The 17,436-nt window shown below is 40.5% G+C and overlaps 1 protein-coding gene across 6 annotated transcripts in view; it reads left to right on the top strand.

The window, feature by feature from the left end:
• mthfsd (methenyltetrahydrofolate synthetase domain containing) overlaps positions 1–17,436 on the top strand; it is a 61,684-nt gene that overhangs the window by 18,693 nt on the left and 25,555 nt on the right. For 5 of the 6 annotated variants that reach the window (XM_048606070.1, XM_048606071.1, XM_020520107.2 and 2 more), the window contains exon 4: positions 10,954–11,067. The exons of the other annotated variant lie outside the window; for it this stretch is intronic. In XM_048606070.1, the coding sequence (XP_048462027.1) occupies positions 10,954–11,067 (114 nt within the window). The remainder of the gene's footprint in view (positions 1–10,953; positions 11,068–17,436) is intronic. 6 annotated transcript variants of the gene reach the window in all.

Raw genomic sequence — 17,436 nt, 5'->3', positions numbered from 1 at the left:
TTGGTCGAAATGAAGTTATCCTTTTTGACAGTCTAAATATAGTGTCATGAAACAATGTTGTGATTAAACTGTAGATGAGTGATTTTTAAGACTTATTTTTGATGATAAAGTCACCTTGCAAATATAGGAATTTTTCATTTGGTACAATGCTAAGTATTTAGCAAAGGTGCAGATTGACCATCATTATTTTATTAAGAAAGAATAATATTTGAAGGTGCATCTCCATTCCTGCTCCAGAACTTATCTTGAGGTTGCCTTGATGGATTGACCATTTATTTGTTTTGTACCAATTTGCAAAGCCCTCATGTTGACTGGAAATCCCCAAATCTGCCATTTGGGGGCAGAAAGTCATTCATACCCTGTGCTGGTTTCTTTTGAACTGGATCCAGAACAACAGTCAACAGCCTTTCTATGTATGATATTGACTTGGTTCACGAGATTGCATTGTATACTCAGTCCACAACAACAAAGTGACTAGCAAATCAATGTCAGCTCAACCAAATATAACAAGAGGGATCAGGAAAATCACTGTGTCAAAGGCTAGCCATATGAAAGGGTCAACTCGTTGACTGTAAACATACTTTAAGAATCGAGAGCATTTTACAATTATGGGTGATTTATGAATATGTGGCAAAATGCATGGTCATTCCAGCTTCACTTCACAAAGACGTTCTGGAGAAATTTCACCAGGGACATTTTGGGAATCACCAAATGCAGAGCCAAAGCTTGGTCAACTTAATGGTGGTCTGGGGTGACCAAGGATATTGAATACCCCATGGCTGACTGTGAAACTTGTGCTGTTCATAGACCAGAGCAACAAGAGCTATTAATATTTTCTGCATTCCCCAGCAGACTGAGGGAGGTTAGAAGCTTAATAACTGCTACCACGGAAACAGGTATTTCTCCCTTTTTCAGTTTAGTGCAAAATCCATGAAGTCAGAGACCCTATACACAGGAAGAGTAAAGTGCAAAATGTTTTCAGTATCATTCGCTTCATCTTGGGGGAATCCACTGGATTAAAACTTCATTGCTACGATCACTTGATAGGCATTGCAACAATGGCTTTGCCCTGCTCTGAGACTGCAGGATCACCTCTAAGAGGTGGCATATTTCTGTGAAGCACAGCTCCCAAGTGCATTTTTCCTGCTTTAGGTACAGATGGAAGAAGTGCTGTCTGAAATCCCTGGTTAGGTAAGGCTTCCCACTCCTTTTGCTGCAAGTAACCTCTCAACTCTCCATTGTTTTTTTTTCTCACGGATATTTCCAGTACAAAGGGGTTGTGGCAGTAGTTTCCATGACTAAGATGAGGCAATGTACTCGGGGATCTTTCAGAAGTCCAGAACTCCTTCATATCACCATTGACAGCTGATATGATCAACTGTGCACAGATTTTCCAACAACCCAGGATTTTCAGGAACTCTGGAACATCAATTAAATAGTCATAAGCAACTCAGCTTCAGGTTGTTTGGCAATTCCTTAAAATAGTGCTGACAACAGGGGTCTTCCATGCATCTCTGCACATGTTCAGCTCTACACATTCAAAAGCGCCTCCTAACTAGAGCAGCGAAATGGATAATGACTGATGGGGCATCAACTTGGTGTTACAGGCTGACTGACATGATGATCTGCACACACTTTATTTGGAACACCCACACTGCCATTCTGGAAAAAAAAACGGTAACAGTGATTGTAGCTCTGTGATTTAGTTCTTCTGTCCCTGCTCCTCATGGCGTGGAAAGCTCTATGGAGACAAATTTTGTGGCCACTATTTATTAAAAGTCATTTATTGTATATAGCACTTTTGAGGTCTTTTCATGATATGCTGTCAATTGTAAGTTTCCCTCTTCCTTTGAAAGCCATCCAACTGGCTCACTACCAAGTGAATAACATTTATTTTCATGTTCAGGCATTTTAATAAAATATCAGGTGAAACTTTTCCTCTGCAAAATGTATTAAAAGCATAATTGATGTGAAAAGGTAGCAACTGGTTACTCTGGGCCTCCACAGTTGAAGAAGGACGCATTGAAAATCTTACAACTTGGGAGGTCATGTACTGTAATTAATTGCAGTCAACAATTTGACTGCTTCCAGACTGGATACTTGGTTATTTGACCCCATAATAAAAATGGGCTAAGGCAAGGGAAGTATTTCAACATGAACTTAAGAAGAACCCAAGCTAGCTGCTTTCAACCCTGTTTTACTCCTCCACATTGCTTGAAGAGTATTTTTACTTTGTCCTCGGGCACACATCCAGGCTGTCCCAATGCCAAGATATCACTGGAGTAAACGTATGGGTATAGTTCAGAGGACCACCACTCAGTCCACCAGTTGTTATAGGATGGCTGACTTTTGGTTCTCTGATGCAGGTCACACATATAGCATGTTTTTGAATTTATAGGCTTGGATGATTGTTCTGGGGAGGAGTCCCATTGGTACTAAACTTAAAATGCTTGGTTGATCTTCCAAGGAATGTTGCACTATGCCTTTAATATGTCAAAATTCATACCTTAGATGTTTACACAAATGTGATGTAGAATTTGTTTAATTATTAAATCAAATGGGAGTAACCCATGTGGACCAAAGAATCAGTGGGAGCAGTTCACATGCACAATTTATTGTGCTCAACAGTAATGGGGAGTTTGTTAATATGCAGTCCATATCTTGCAGATCACTTCAATAAATATGATTTTGCTATTACAGAAAGTAATTTGAGATTTTAAAGCTGTTATGTAATTTTAAAGGTGAATTACAAGGTTGAGCAGCAAAATCTGTCCTGATAACTATGTTATCTATAGGATGTTGAAAATTACTCTGGAGAATGCAACACACCTGAATACTAAATGCCTCATTTTTGTTTATTGCACTCAGAATGTTTGTGGTCTAGAAATATTAATTCTGTACTAAAATTACGAACCAGTGTTGTGACATCTCCACCAGTTAGATAGTAGTCCACTGATATCACAACTCTGGTGTTAATTGCCAGTTTACTGTGGATCAGTTAGATTGTGTTGATATATCTTTCCTGTGTACTTTGGAAAGAAAAAGTTATACAGGTGAGCCAAAATTTCATCACTTTTTATATTCTTTGTTTTACTTATTGCAAAGACCTATTATGGTGTAAAGACTACTGAGCAAGAAGAACAGCAAAGTCAGAACCAATGTATATTGATAAAAGAAAGATTTCAAATTTATATTGTGAATTTTCTTATGATTTTGGGGTGGCCTAAAGTATTTTACAGCCAGTAATTTTTTTAATATGTAGTCATTGTGTAATACAGGAAATGCAGCATTCAATTTATGTACAGTGAACTTTCACATAGTCATGTGTTAAGACCCAGATTTGAGGGATGATGATTGAGCACTAAATATTGAAGTAAATACCGGGGAAATCTCCCGTTCTATATATTAGAATAGTGCCATATGTTCGTTTACATGGACAAGGTGGATTGTTGATTTGATGCCTCATCCAAAATACAGCTTCACAAACTGTGCAACACCTCCTTAGTTCTGCACTGGAGTGTTAGCCTACATTTTTGTGCTGAAATTGTTGGAGGAACTTGAACCTGCAACCTCCTGGCACAGAGGAGAGTGCTACCAACTGAGTCATAGCTGATACTACACAGTGGTGAATTGCTTTTGCCCTCCATTGCCCTTTCCTAAGGTCATACTTGTTTTATTGCTTTCTATCTGGTTGTTTGATTGTTCCCAGTTGCTACCTCCTCATGTTGCTTGCTGTTTGGTTCCATTTGTCAGAGCTGGCCAGAGTGAATACCTTGGTACATGACCACAGAGTTGATTTCAGTGTAATGTAGTAACTACCTCATCTCTGAACTATTCACAACACTAAAAAAATCTGTAAAATGCCAACAGAAACCAATGTGATCCTGAAAACAAAAACAAAGGTTATAGGATGGCAAAATGCACTTGAATAGCATTAAGTTGCGAATTGGAGTATTGGGTGGCAGGATTGCTGTAAACTCAGTCCATAATCTGAAAAGTTCCAGAACTCCATGATATTCCTACAGGAAGAACTTGCTTAATTCCATGGTTATGAAAAAAGAAGGTAAAGAAAGTTGCCCACATTGCACTGGCTATGTCGTAGCTTTGCCATCTATCTGGAGAGCTGCATTAGTAAATTTGGTGGATGATCCAGATGCCAGAGATAGATGGCCGATCAAGTAACATGTAGTCAAGAAAGACTAAAATAATAGAGGAATTTTCTAGCTTTCTCTGTCCTCCAAACTAGCTGTCTTTGGTGCTGACGTGATAAATGGATGCTAATTTAGCAGTGGATTCTATGAAATACGCCAGTCCTGGCATAACATGAATAGCATGAGTCTTTTTGCTTGTTGCCAGTTGCAAGGCCACCTGATTGTTTTGGTGGAATGATATGACACTGAAAGAATTATACACAACATTTTCAAGCTAATCGTTTTTCTTTATTTCTTGTCTCCCTCCATATATCATAGATCCATAGGGCAAGGTTTGGTTCAGAAACGTATTACTGGAATCAGATGGGGATCATAACATGCAGTGTGTCTAAAACATTCACCTGACATTGATTTTCTGTGAATTTGCCAGTTGGGGGCCAGATGGCATGCTTGATGTCAAATTAAGAACAGCAGGCAGGCTCTTAAAGCTGGACATCTCATAGAAGGCTCTCCAGCTCAGATAGAGCTGCACCTTGCTGATGCTGGAAACAGATGTGTTACCAGCAACTTGTAAAAAAAAAGCCAAAGTTTGCAGCCTACTATCATGAAGGGCCTTCACAGGAAGGCCTGTGGTTGCACCTTTGGTGAGGTGGGCAAGGATGGCATACCTCAAAGCCTGCCTAGAGCAGTAGTTCTCTGGTCTACTGCCTCGAAGCTACCTGCTGGCAAGTAGCCAGTCTGCTTCCTTTACTCCTTGGAGTGCCCAGAGATGAACTGAAAATTCCGTCAGCCTCCGACAACTGGCCTCAACAGGTAGCCCGTACAACTCCAATCCCATTCTGCGAAAATAGCTCGGAGTAGTAAAATGTATTTTTCCTAATCGTCCTTCTCAACGCATGCCATACGGTGGTGAAAATTTTGCCAAAAGCTAGAAGTGTCAGCCTTCTCAGCAGCTTGTAACGTTGTCCCCTGCACTCTGTTCTGTTACCCTGATGCACTCGTATTATGTCGTCATTGTCTTCAGGAATAGTGCCAGAAGACTGGAGACTAGCAAATGTTGTCCCCTTGTTCAAGAAGGGGAGTAGAGACAACCCTGGTAATTATAGACCAGTGAGCCTTACTTCGGTTGTGGGTAAAGTGTTGGAAAGGATTATAAGAGATAGGATTTATAATCATCTAGAAAGGAATAATTTGATTAGGGATAGTCAACACGGTTTTGTGAAGGGTAGGTCGTGCCTCACAAACTTTATTGAGTTTTTTGAGAAGGTGACCAAACAGGTGGATGAGGGTAAAGCGGTTGATGTGGTGTATTTGGATTTCAGTAAAGCATTTGATAAGGTTCCCCATGGTGGGCTATTGCAGAAAATACGGAGGCATGGGATTGAGGGTGATTTAGCGGTTTGGATCAGAAATTGGCTAGCTGTAAGAAGACAGAGGGTGGTGGTTGATGGGAAATGTTCATCCTGGAGTTCAGTTACTAGTGGTGTACCTCAAGGATCTGTTTTGGGGCCACTGCTGTTTGTCATTTTTATAAATGACCTGGATGAGGGCGTAGAAGGATGGGTTAGTAAATTTGCGGATGACACCAAAGTCGGTGGAGTTGTGGATAGTGCGGAAGGATGTTGCAGGTTATAGAGGGACATAGATAAGCTGCAGAGCTGGGCTGAGAGGTGGCAAATGGAGTTTAATGCGGAAAAGTGTGAGGTGATTCACTTTGGAAGGAGTAACAGGAATACAGAGTACTGGGCTAATGGTAAGACTCTTGGTAGTGTGGATGAGCAGAAAGATCTCGGTGTCCATGTGCATAGATCACTGAAAGTTGCCACCCAGGTTGATAGCGTTGTTAAGAAGGCGTACAGTATGTTAGGTTTTATTGGTAGAGGGATTGAGTTTCGGAGCCATGAGGTCATGTTGCAGCTGTACAAAACTCTGGTGTGGCCGCACTTGGAGTATTGCGTACAGTTCTGGTCACCACATTATAGGAAGGATGTGGAAGCATTGGAAAGGGTGCAGAGGAGATTTACCAGGATGTTGCCTGGTATGGAGGGAAGGTCTTATGAGGAAAGGCTGAGGGTTTTGAGGCTGTTTTCATTAGAGAGAAGAAGGTTAAGAGGTGACTTGATAGAGACATACAAGATCATCAGGGGATTAGATAGGGTGGACAGTGGGAGCCTTTTTGCTCGGATGGTGATGGCTAGCACGAGGGGACATAGCTTTAAATTGAGGGGTGATAGATATAGGACAGATGTCAGAGGTAGGTTCTTTACTCAGAGAGTAGTAAGGGCGTGGAATGCCCTGCCTGCAAAAATAGTAGACTCGCCGACTTTAAGGGCATTTAAATGGTCATTGGATAAACATATGGATGATAATGGAATAGTTTAGGTTAGATGGGCTTCAGATTGGTTTCACAGGTCGGCGCAACATCGAGGGCCGAAGGGCCTGTACTGCGCTGTTATGTTCTATGTTCTATGTTCTGTGTTCTATGTATGGTACGATCTGCCTGTAAAGCACGCAAGATGACACTTTTCTCTGTATCTCAGTACACGTGACAGTAATAAATCAAATAAAGTCAAGTGTCATTATCAAAGAGGCTTATCTATTAAATCAAAAAGCCTTAGAATATTATAAAGTCTTTGTTAGAAGTACAGTAATTTGAAATTCCTTCATTAAAGCATCCAAAACCTGTGTATAATATTTTAAAGTGTTTGTAAGATTCCATCAGTATTGCAACAATCTTGTTTCCCAAGATGCTGAAGTAGCTTCAACCATTTCAATCACGAAAGTGTAGTGAAGAGCATTGTTTGTGCCTCATGGTAACACAGCGTTGTTGATTTATGTTGTCTCGAGCTTGTAAGGCATTAAAGATTGTTCAAAGCAATCATTGTGATGTCACCAGTCAGCACCAAACTTTGAGCCCTCCTGAAGCTTCCTTTCCTTTGGAGTAATCATATGCATGATTTGACCTTAACGCTCATTGATTTGTAAAATGTCAGTGGATTGTGTTAATGGTTTGCCAGTGACGTTTCCCATTCTTGAAGAACAAGTTGCAGCCAGGGTGATGCATCTGAATCCTTTCAGTCCTGCTTAAGCTTTTTTTTAAATAAGTATGTAGTGTTGTGTATCCGGTTCGCAATGTCCTTCAGGGAAGGAAACTGCCATCCTCATTGGTCTGATCTACACGTGACTCCAGACCCTTAGCAATTGACCCTCAGGTTGACTCTGACATGCAATAAAAGGCTAGCCTGTAATGCCTTCATCCCATGAATGAATTAGAAAAAGCTGCCTACCATGGTGAATATCTTCTTTGCTCTGATTATTTAGTCTTTTTTTTGCTTTATGCTTGTTTAGACAGATGTCCAGTAATTGAACAAGGCTGTTTAGACTAATGGGAATCATTATCATATAATCACTTTTGTGATCTAGCTTCAGCAACAATATCATTGCAATGTGTGAACATTTCCCAGATGAGAAGGCATTCCTCTTAATTCTCTTAACTCCAAATGTTCCTCAGCCATATTTGTAAACCATCATCGTTGATCCATCCTTTACCATGCATGTGAATCACTGCATCTTATGTAAATTGCTGTTTTAGGAGGGTTATTCTCTTGACTATCACTATCAGCGTAAGCTTTGACCCATCATACATATGTGACACCAGAAAGTGAGTTTATTCTTTTCATTTGCTGCTGTTCTCACTATGCTTTTGTCTGCAACTTTGCTCATTGTTTGACAGGCTGGCCTGTCAGAATTCATGGAGGCCATCTTCCAAATTCAAGCATTCTGTATTCATTCTTTTGTTGATGTTTGATTATAAACCACTGAAATACAATCAGCCAATCATCAAGTTCTTCTAGGAGATGCTGTGAAATCTTGATCTTCCACTACAGTACGGAATTGTTTCTCCTCATAAACCCGGTCCACCATCTAGAGCTGGCTTTGAAATCTGCAATACTTTTGTTTTGTTGCTTATTTCAGGGCAAGGATTTGGATAGATGCTAGAGAGCCCATCCTGGCAGCTTCCATTACTATATTGTACACCTTTTTGTCGTCTAGTTGTGACCAGATGCTAGACTTTCCTTGGTTTGCTCATTTAGTTGGAGGGATCTGCCTCATCTGCACAGAGAGCTGCCTCCAATCTCAAATGTTGTTTGCTGATATCTTGAGTTTTCTAGCTGCTACACAACTATTTGTCTGCTGTGCAGTTTCAATGATTTTAAAGTGAACTTGTTACTGTTTCCTGATTTCATGTTACCACAATGGAAAGTGGGATTAGAGTCATAGAATCCCTACAGTGTGGAAGCAAGCCATTCGGCCTGTCCAATCAACACAAGCCCTCTGAAGAACATCCCACCCAGATGCTCCCCCAACCCTATGCCTGTAAGCCTGCATTTCCCATGGCTAATCCACCAGCCTGCACATTCCTGGATGCTACGGGCAACTTAGCACGGCCAATCCATGTAACCTGCACATCTTTGGACTGTGGGAGGAAACCAGAGCACCTGGAGAAAACCCACGCAGACACTGGGAGAATGTGCAAACTCCACAGCCAATTAGTGAGGCAGCAGTACTAAACACTGAGCCACCATGCCTTCGGATTAGCAGGAATGCAGTGCACTCCTTGGAGGTGGTAGCCTTGATAAATTTGGCTACTTGCAGAAATTCATCACCACCCTGTTTGTGCACAATAATTTGCGAGCTGTGATCCTCACCATTGCATCCAAGTAGACCTAGTACAAGTGCACCATTGTTCTTCTCTGTTTTCCTTTGCATGCAACTTCAGGTAGCTTCATACTGGAATGGAACAATTCCATGAGACCTAGAACACTGCACCCCTGGTCTGTCAAGATCCAAGGTGAGCCATGGGACAGTGTGGAACAATTTTCATACCCTCAGAGCCTCCTGTCTGTGAGAGCTGATATTGGGGATGAACTCAATGCCTCAAGTACCAGCTCTGCCTTTGGCTGTCTGATGAAGAAAGACTTGAAGGCCAGGATTTCAAATCCTGCACCAAGCTCATTGTCTGCAGTGTAGAAGTATTACCAGTCATCCTGTATGTATCAGAGACATTGGCAATGTATAGTAGACACTTCAAACCTCTTGAGAAATATTGCTAGTGTTGCTTTCACAAAATCCTGCAAGTTCACTAGCAACATAGGCACTCCAATTTCAGTGTCCTCTCTCAAGCTAGTATCCCCATTATTGAGGCACTGGTTATGGTCAATCAACTGCTCTGGAGGGGCTGTCTCATCTGTAAGCCTAACAAAGACTTCCAAAATAAGCTCTCTACTATAAGCTTCTTCATAACAAATGATGACCAGAGATCATCAGAAATGTTTTAGGGATGTTCTCACAGCCAGCTCAAATGTAACATTTCAACCTAACGCTTGGAATCTTGTACCTAAGACCCATCCAAACTGGAGAAGAAGCATCCACAATAGTGCCAAGGATCAGGAGGAGACCAAGCTTAAACAGTAGAAAGACCATACAGCAACCTGAGCATCTCTCGCACCTCCTTGTTCCAAAACCATCTGCCCCATCTGTGGCACACTGTGAGGGTCCACTACTGGACTATGTAGTGACTTCTGTATTTTGCCTTATTTGGATTTGTACTTCCTTTTGATGGACACACAATTGCACTTGCTGCTGTACAGACCAACACTCTCGCTGACACACAGTTACACACACACACACCCCCAAACGCAGCAGAAGGTATCTACAATCCTAGGCACAAATGAACAGGCACACACTTGAACTGTATGGTTGTTATTGTTCCTCCACTGCAGAGCCACGCGCACAGTTGGCCGCAATTTCCTGATGGGTCAGATAGTGGGCATGTGAGACTTGCATTCCTCAACCACGAGAAATGGTAGAATGAGAAGCTGATCACAGGCTTCTCATAACCCCCAATTTATCTTGCTTTCTTTCTCTGGAAGCCTGTCCATTTTGCTGACTGTCTGCTGTTTGAAGAGATCTCTGAGAGAAACTTCAAATACAAACGTGCATTTTGTCATTTCAAGGTATGGCAAATTGACCCACAGCTGCCTCATATCCTGTTATTTCAATCTATTCGAACTATCAACTTCAGGACATTGACGTCTAAATACATAGTAACATTGAGGTAAGCATTTGGATGCAATTTTGAGCGAGTTAAAATGGTTTATGCTTTGAGTTTAGTCTGCGTTTTTGACTACTTTCTTTCTGTACTTTTTTTTCTTAAACTGATAAGTAGCAGACTTCCCTTTTAATACAATGCTAGACAACAGTGCCTTTAAAAAAGGCAAATGAGGCCTCTTCCATTCGGTTCTGCACATCCTTCTTTTGATCACTTTCCAATGACCCTTTCTAAATCTGAATGTTGGACAAAGGGAAGTTTGGCATACTGCATTGCTGGTTGAATGACTCACTGACATACACTAACAACCCAGTGAATTAGCCATGTAAATTAACAATTGCCGTTTGATAAGATAAAGAAGGTTATTGGGATACTGTACAGTACAATGACATGCCTTCAGGAGCAGAAGTGTATGTAATCGAAACAAAAACTATTGTTATGATCCATTCAGTGAATATCTGTGTAGAAACGAGCCTTCAAAGCTGCCAAGAAAGATGGTTTGCGAAATGAGATCAGAATAGTGGGACATCCCACAGATGCTGTTATTGCCACTTTTCAATTTTACAGCATGGAAGTAGAAGACACATGTTGCCAAGGTACTTTGGCCTTTGTGGGTACAGTACTATAAAGTAGTGGTGTAACAAGGTGTATTTGTCGGAATATAACTTGTGTACCATCTCCTACTTTTAGGCCAGAAAGACATTGTTGGTTCCAACTCCTCGCCTCAGGACTGGACTGTTCAACAAAATCATCCCACCCCCTGGGGCGTCGAAGGAGGTGGTGCGTGTGTGTTCTACTGCTCAGGTGGGTGCATCAGCAGCAAATGCTGTATGTGTGGCTAAACAGAGATTACACCTCACCGCACCATGTTGTGGATTTGCTACCACCATCTTCTTTCAGTGCAGGCATCCACACGGTTAGCTTGGTCCCCTGTGGTAGAGGAAAACCACTTACTGCTCTAACGAAAGGATGTTCTTGTATTGAATATGTACTTGATAACTGCTCGTTGTGAAGTAGTTACAAGGTACATCGACATTGTTTCAAAAGCAATGAAGAGGACCTGGATGTTAGGCCTTACTCCGTCAAGATCCAAAACTGTTCTCTCCACAAATCCATATGTGCCCATGTCATCACAGTAGGTAGCACTTAAGGCACTCCTCAATATTAATACTTCAGAGCCTTTCACTTTTGTAAAACAACAAACACTCCTTTCCACATTTTAAGCACTCTCTGCTAGATTCTGAGTAGGACAAGCGATTTAATGTGCCATAGTGTCCCACAGAAGCCCCCACAGTATTTCTACATTCACCACCAACATCCCTAAACACACACCTGTGTTGATGTGTCATCATGACTTGATGCTTGGGTGTTGCAATTTTGCAGTAAAGGTTTCAGGGACAATGAAAAGCCTTGTTTGCCCTGATTATAAGATGTAGAGGTACCAAGTGGACTGATTAATCTCTAGATTAAGGAAGTTGTTGATTTGGATTTAAAAACTAGCTGTTCAGATGAAGTCTACACAAGTTAGTCAATTCAGTGAATAATTTAGTAATCACACAACCAAACCTACATACTGGACAATGTCAAAATTCATATATTTTCTTTGCCTGTGGAACACACTATATCTAGCACTCATCCAAAGGATTCTAAACAAACTAAAATAGCAAATTTATCGATTTTTTTTTTTTTTTTTTTAATATTTTGTCAAAATATCTAAGGATGAGATCAACATTATGAACTTTGGGTAAACATGACCAAATTTTTGCAAAAGTCTAGTCTCCCTGAAAACTCTGGTCAGCCCGTTCAGTTTGTTCAATGTTTTTATTTTTGTTAGATGTCTTCATTCGATAAGTGTTTGCTATGTTATGATGACCCAACTCAAAAGACTTTTCATGGCCGGTAAACTGTGCAATGGTTGCCTATTGGCTACAGGAAATAATACTGCTTGTTGTCTACAGCGGAGGAGAATGCTGGTAGTAGATCGCCACCTAGTGTTTCTTTCTGGTGTTCTGATTAGTACCACTTGGAAATGGCAATCAATTCAAGCCTGCAAATATTAACAGCTAGTTAAAGTTTGGCAGCTCAAGTGATCTGGAACAGGTCACAAACTGGAGCAACAGTTACATTGATTCAAGATCTGGTAGAGAATAAATGAGGGGACACAAAGGCCATTGCCTTTAACAGAAGAAGAAGTTAAGGGGTAATGATAGGTCTTGCATTAACAGGGTCACCAACCACTTAAAATTGCCACTGTAACAGGATGTGAACAGTTAATGAATTAACTGAGAAGGGAGCATGGAAAAAACGTGCAGAGAATCCACTGCAAACGATTAGGTTCAGTAACATAGTCACATGTTTTAGTATAATGATGCCGGTGACTGTATGACAAGCGTTCCATTAGAAAAGGTTAGCTTCTTGTGCTGGCTCAGTGTGCTTAATGAAACTGTGATCTTTTTGTTTAAAGCAAGCTGACAGAAGTTAATATTTAAATTATTTTTTATTTTCCTGATTGACAGGACTGTTAATTTGAGAAACTTGTAAACGGGGTAACTTTGTTTAAAAGTTTGGACAAAGTGTTTTGCAAATATCAGGAAGGTTACAGAAATAGTCTTCATTCACTTCAGTTAAATGTTCAACCTTCAGTGCATTTTTTATTCAGTTACACATTTACACGCAAACAGGTGCCTTGAGTATTTAGAGCAACTCTAAAGTAATTTTTGCGCTTGAGCCATCTCCATCCTTATACACCACTGTGAATGTCTATACTTTCTAGAATGTTGTTGACCAGCTTTTCTATTCCACACTTTCATTGCTAATAAAAAAAGGAAATTAACAGAGGAAAGTTCAGTATAGAGCCATTGTTATGGATGTTCCTGTCCAAGCCCTCATAACACAGAGCAAGGAACAAAATCTTGCATTTGTACAGAGGAAATGAAACAGACATGTCCTGTATACATTATCTATACAGCACCTTTCACAAACTGTCGATATCCCAAAGCACTTTAGATCCAATAAAATACTTTTTTTCAAAACAATGAATTAATAGCGAAGGGGATATGGAAAAAAATGTGCAGAAAATCCACAACAAATGATTAGTTTCAGTAACACAGTCTCATGTTTTGGTGAAATAGTGCTGGTGACTATATGCCAAGGTTTCATTAGAAAAGGTTAACTCCTTGTGAAAACGTTGTTGTGATGTAGAAAACATGGTGAGGTCAGGAGGAACTTCTTCACCCAAAGGGTTGTGAATCTGTGGAATTCCCTGCCCAGTGAAGCGGTTGAAGCTACCTCGCTGAATGTTTTTAAGGCAAGGCTAGATAAATTTTTGAACAGTAAAGGAATTAAGGGTTATGGCGAGTGGGCGGGTAAGTGGAGCTGAGTCTCAAAGATCAGCCATGATCTTATTAAATGGTGGGGCAGGCTCGAGGGGCCAGATGGCCTACTCCTGCTCCGAGTTCTTATGTTCTTATGTGATCAATTTACACAGAGTAAGCTCCCACAAGCAACACTGTGGCAGTTGGCTGACAAGAGTTCCAGTCGGTGGTTGTCAGGTCCTGTCTCCTGTCTCTTCCCAAACCCACCCCACCCTCACAATTCATCATTGAAACTCAGCAGTAAGTGTCAATAACTGTGCCAAGCCTGATTCTGATTCAACCTGTTAAAATTTTGTATAGCACCTTGATTAGAGTGCATTTTGAGTACTGTGTACAATCCTGGTCTCCTTATAATGAAAAGCATACATACAGAGGCATTAGGAAAGTGCAAAGTGATTTACGTGGAAGATACTGGAGCTGATGGATTCTGAACAATCAGGAAAGGCCAGCTGAGATGAATGTGGCTGTTTCAAGTCTTGAAAGAAGTCCGAGAGGTGAGTTAATAAATGTCTTTAAAATTTATGAAGCAGTTCGATAGGGTGGACAAAGACAAAATGTCCTAACTTATTGCAGGGAATTCAAAACTTGAGGCACCCTGTGGAGAGGTTTAGATCTGTTTTGGACAAACAAAACCCAAACCTACTGATCAAAGCTGCTCTCATGTTGGGATGGTGTCACTGTAGGAAGCTTCATGGATCCCTCCCCACACCCCTGCCACCTGCCACAAGATGCTTTCAGACAACTGCTGGATTTGATCCTGGGAGGGGACCACTGCTGGGAAGATTCCCCAGTAAGCCAACAAATGTGCAGTTAATTACGCACTACTGCTTCTGTTGGGCAGGTAGTCTGTGCCAGTGATGCCCCAAGTTTGGAAAGATCACCAAAAGGCAGGAACACAGTAAATTTCCTGAACTGACTTCTCTTTCTTTGAAATTCCTCTCCGCCCCACCTTGAAGCCATCTCCCATGAAACCAGGAAGATTCCATCCATAATGCTGACTAATTTCTTCCATGGTAACACAGGACTGCAGAAGCCACTTGTAGTAACTATACTTTGACCCTCAACCAAGATTCAGTGTAGGATCTTCCTGTCCTGTACGGGTTAAAATGGGGGGCAGTACATTGATTCAACCATTGCGTCTTCTCAGAGATTATGAATATTTCATGCACATTCCTGATCACATCTCCACTAACTTCCAGCTGGAGGAAAGGTAGGCTCAAAAGGCTCTTGCTTAGGCTGGGAATATTTATGTCAGTGCTGTTTTCAAGCAGAGAATAAATTGCTGAGAGAATGTCCTGTGCTTTAACCATTATATCTAACCAATGAAATACTTCTCTTTCAGAACACTGCAGAAAGTTAATAAAATTCAGTTTGCAGTATGGAGATTGCAAATGCTATAAAACTTTTAGATGTGTTTTTTCGGGGATTGAGGTTGTGGGAGTGTAATTAAAAAATCATTTCGTTTGTAGTCACTGTCACTTTTAAATACTTTTTACCAATGATCCATTAATTGTGCGAGTTCTTTTCAAATGTTACATCTAGATTTTAAAAAAATCCTTGTTCGCCCCAAAGGCTCTTAAAGGGAAAGTCATAACAGAAATCAATCATTTAGCTCCTTAAGCCTATTTTACCATTCCATTAGATTGCAGCTGATCTGTATTGTAACTCCATCTACCAGCTTTGTTCTGCAAGCCTTTAATGCTGTTAACCTAACAAAGATCAATCAGAGATAACAAGATGTAGAGCACATGAACACAGCAGGCCAAGCAGCATCAGAGGAGCAGGAAAGCTGACATTTCGGGCCTAGACCCTTCTTCAATCAGTCTTAGTTTTTAAATTATTAATTAGCTTTCATTCTCAATAGCTTTTTGGAGGAGATGGTTTCAGATTTCCACTACGCTGTGTTTCCTGACACTACCCTTAATTAGTTTATTTCTAACTTTAGGGTTAACGTCCTTTGTTCTAGACTTCCCAGGAGAGAAAGAAAAAATTCTGTCTGCGCTATCCATTATTTTGGTCATCTTAAACTCCTCAGTTAGATCACTCCTTAATACTGAACAAAGTAAGAATATAAGACTGGCCTGATCATAGTTTACAAAGGCCAAATATGCATATGTTGGAAGTCTAAACATTTAAGGGAAGTGCTGAAAATACCCAGATGTTATAATAGCCTTGAATCCAGGTTTCACCTCACCCAGGCTGAATTTGTCTTTTCTGGGGTGCTGTACCTAGAGCTAAGGTCTGTACTCCAAACAGGGTCTAAAGAGAAAAACCAAAAGAACTGTGGATGCTGGAAATCGGAACCAAAAACAGAAATTGCTAGAAAAGCTCAGCAGGTCTGGCAGTATCTGTGTTGAGAAATCAGAGTTAATGTTTTGTGTCCAGTGACCCTTCCTCAGTAATTTCTGTTTTAGGGTCTAAAAAGAGCTTTATGTAACTGTAACATAAGTCTCAGCATCAATATTGAATCAGACTTTATTTCAGTACTTATTTTACATCTTTCCAGTGCTAACTGTATGCTCAACCTTTTCTTCCAAGGGCAAAGTTAAATTGACTGTGTAAGTTGGAAGTAAGTGCATAGTATTCCAGCAGCCAGAAATTGAGTTCTCCATCTTCATGAGAATCCAAAGTATGTTTTATCCTGTCTCTAAAAGCTATCACATCAGGTCTGTTGGAAAGGCGATATAGACTGATGGCAACTTCTTAATGTGTTAAGAGGAAAATAAGGTTTGGAGTCACAGGTGTTTTCTTAGTAAATCTGTTTTGGATACCCTATGTACATATGCAATTGAAATAAATTGATTTTTATCAACTTTATTCTGTAAGGTAAAGAAACCAGAAAAGTAGCTCAATAATTCTGCTGCTTCAATAAGAGGAAGGGTTTTTAATGATGTAGAGCCCAGCATTCCTCAGAGAATGAGATTCCCAGTCCAAATGTAAGAGAAAGAGAAGTGCTGTGAACAGATGTTGTTCCACAGAAACTGGATGAAATTCCAAGGTTTGTTATAAGCACGTTTGTTATTAGATGAGAAAAGGATACAGAACCTGCAATGTAGTGACTTGGAATATGAAATGGTAGAGATATCGGTATAAGATATCGGATAAGATTATAGAAATCAGGTATTTCAATTTGATAGTGAGTGTTTAAATATAAAATCAACAAACCTTAAGCAGGGAATTAGAAAAATATTGACTCTGAGAAGCCTGTTAATTTGGGGGTAGTTGTCAGTATTAGAAAGGAGCCTAGAATGTTTTAAAGCTCATGTATTGCTGAAAATGGACTGCATTTTGCCAAAGCTTTTGATATTTCACTCGTCAGGACACATTGCAATAATATAAATTTGAGCGGAGAGAAGAGTGGTGATTCATAGAAGCATTACCATGGAGGATTTACCCAGTTACATTTACTGATAGTTAACAGCCTTGTTTCCTGAACTATTAAACCATCCTGACTCTTTATCAGGGCAATGCCCTCATTAATCAACCAGTGAATGGCTGTGCCATAATTTGTTGTGTTAAAACAGGAACAGTGTGTGTACATGATCATTCTGTCTGGAAAGGACATGACCCTTCTATTAATACATGTAGCTTTCAGTCCACATACTCTGAATCCAACTGACATTCCTAAATTGGTTCAGAGATAGTAGGAACTGCAGATGCTGGAGAATCCGAGACAACAAGGTGCAGGGCTGGATGAACACAGCAGGCCAAGCAGCATCATAGGAGCAGAGAGGCTGACGTTTCGGGCCTAGACCCTTCATCAGAAAAGGGGGAGGGGAAGGGGGTTTTGAAATAAATA

Source organism: Rhincodon typus, chromosome 15 (assembly GCF_021869965.1).
Source record: "Rhincodon typus isolate 14 chromosome 15, sRhiTyp1.1, whole genome shotgun sequence".
NCBI classification, from domain to species: domain Eukaryota; kingdom Metazoa; phylum Chordata; class Chondrichthyes; order Orectolobiformes; family Rhincodontidae; genus Rhincodon; species Rhincodon typus.
This window is presented reverse-complemented; position numbering and strand designations above follow the sequence as displayed.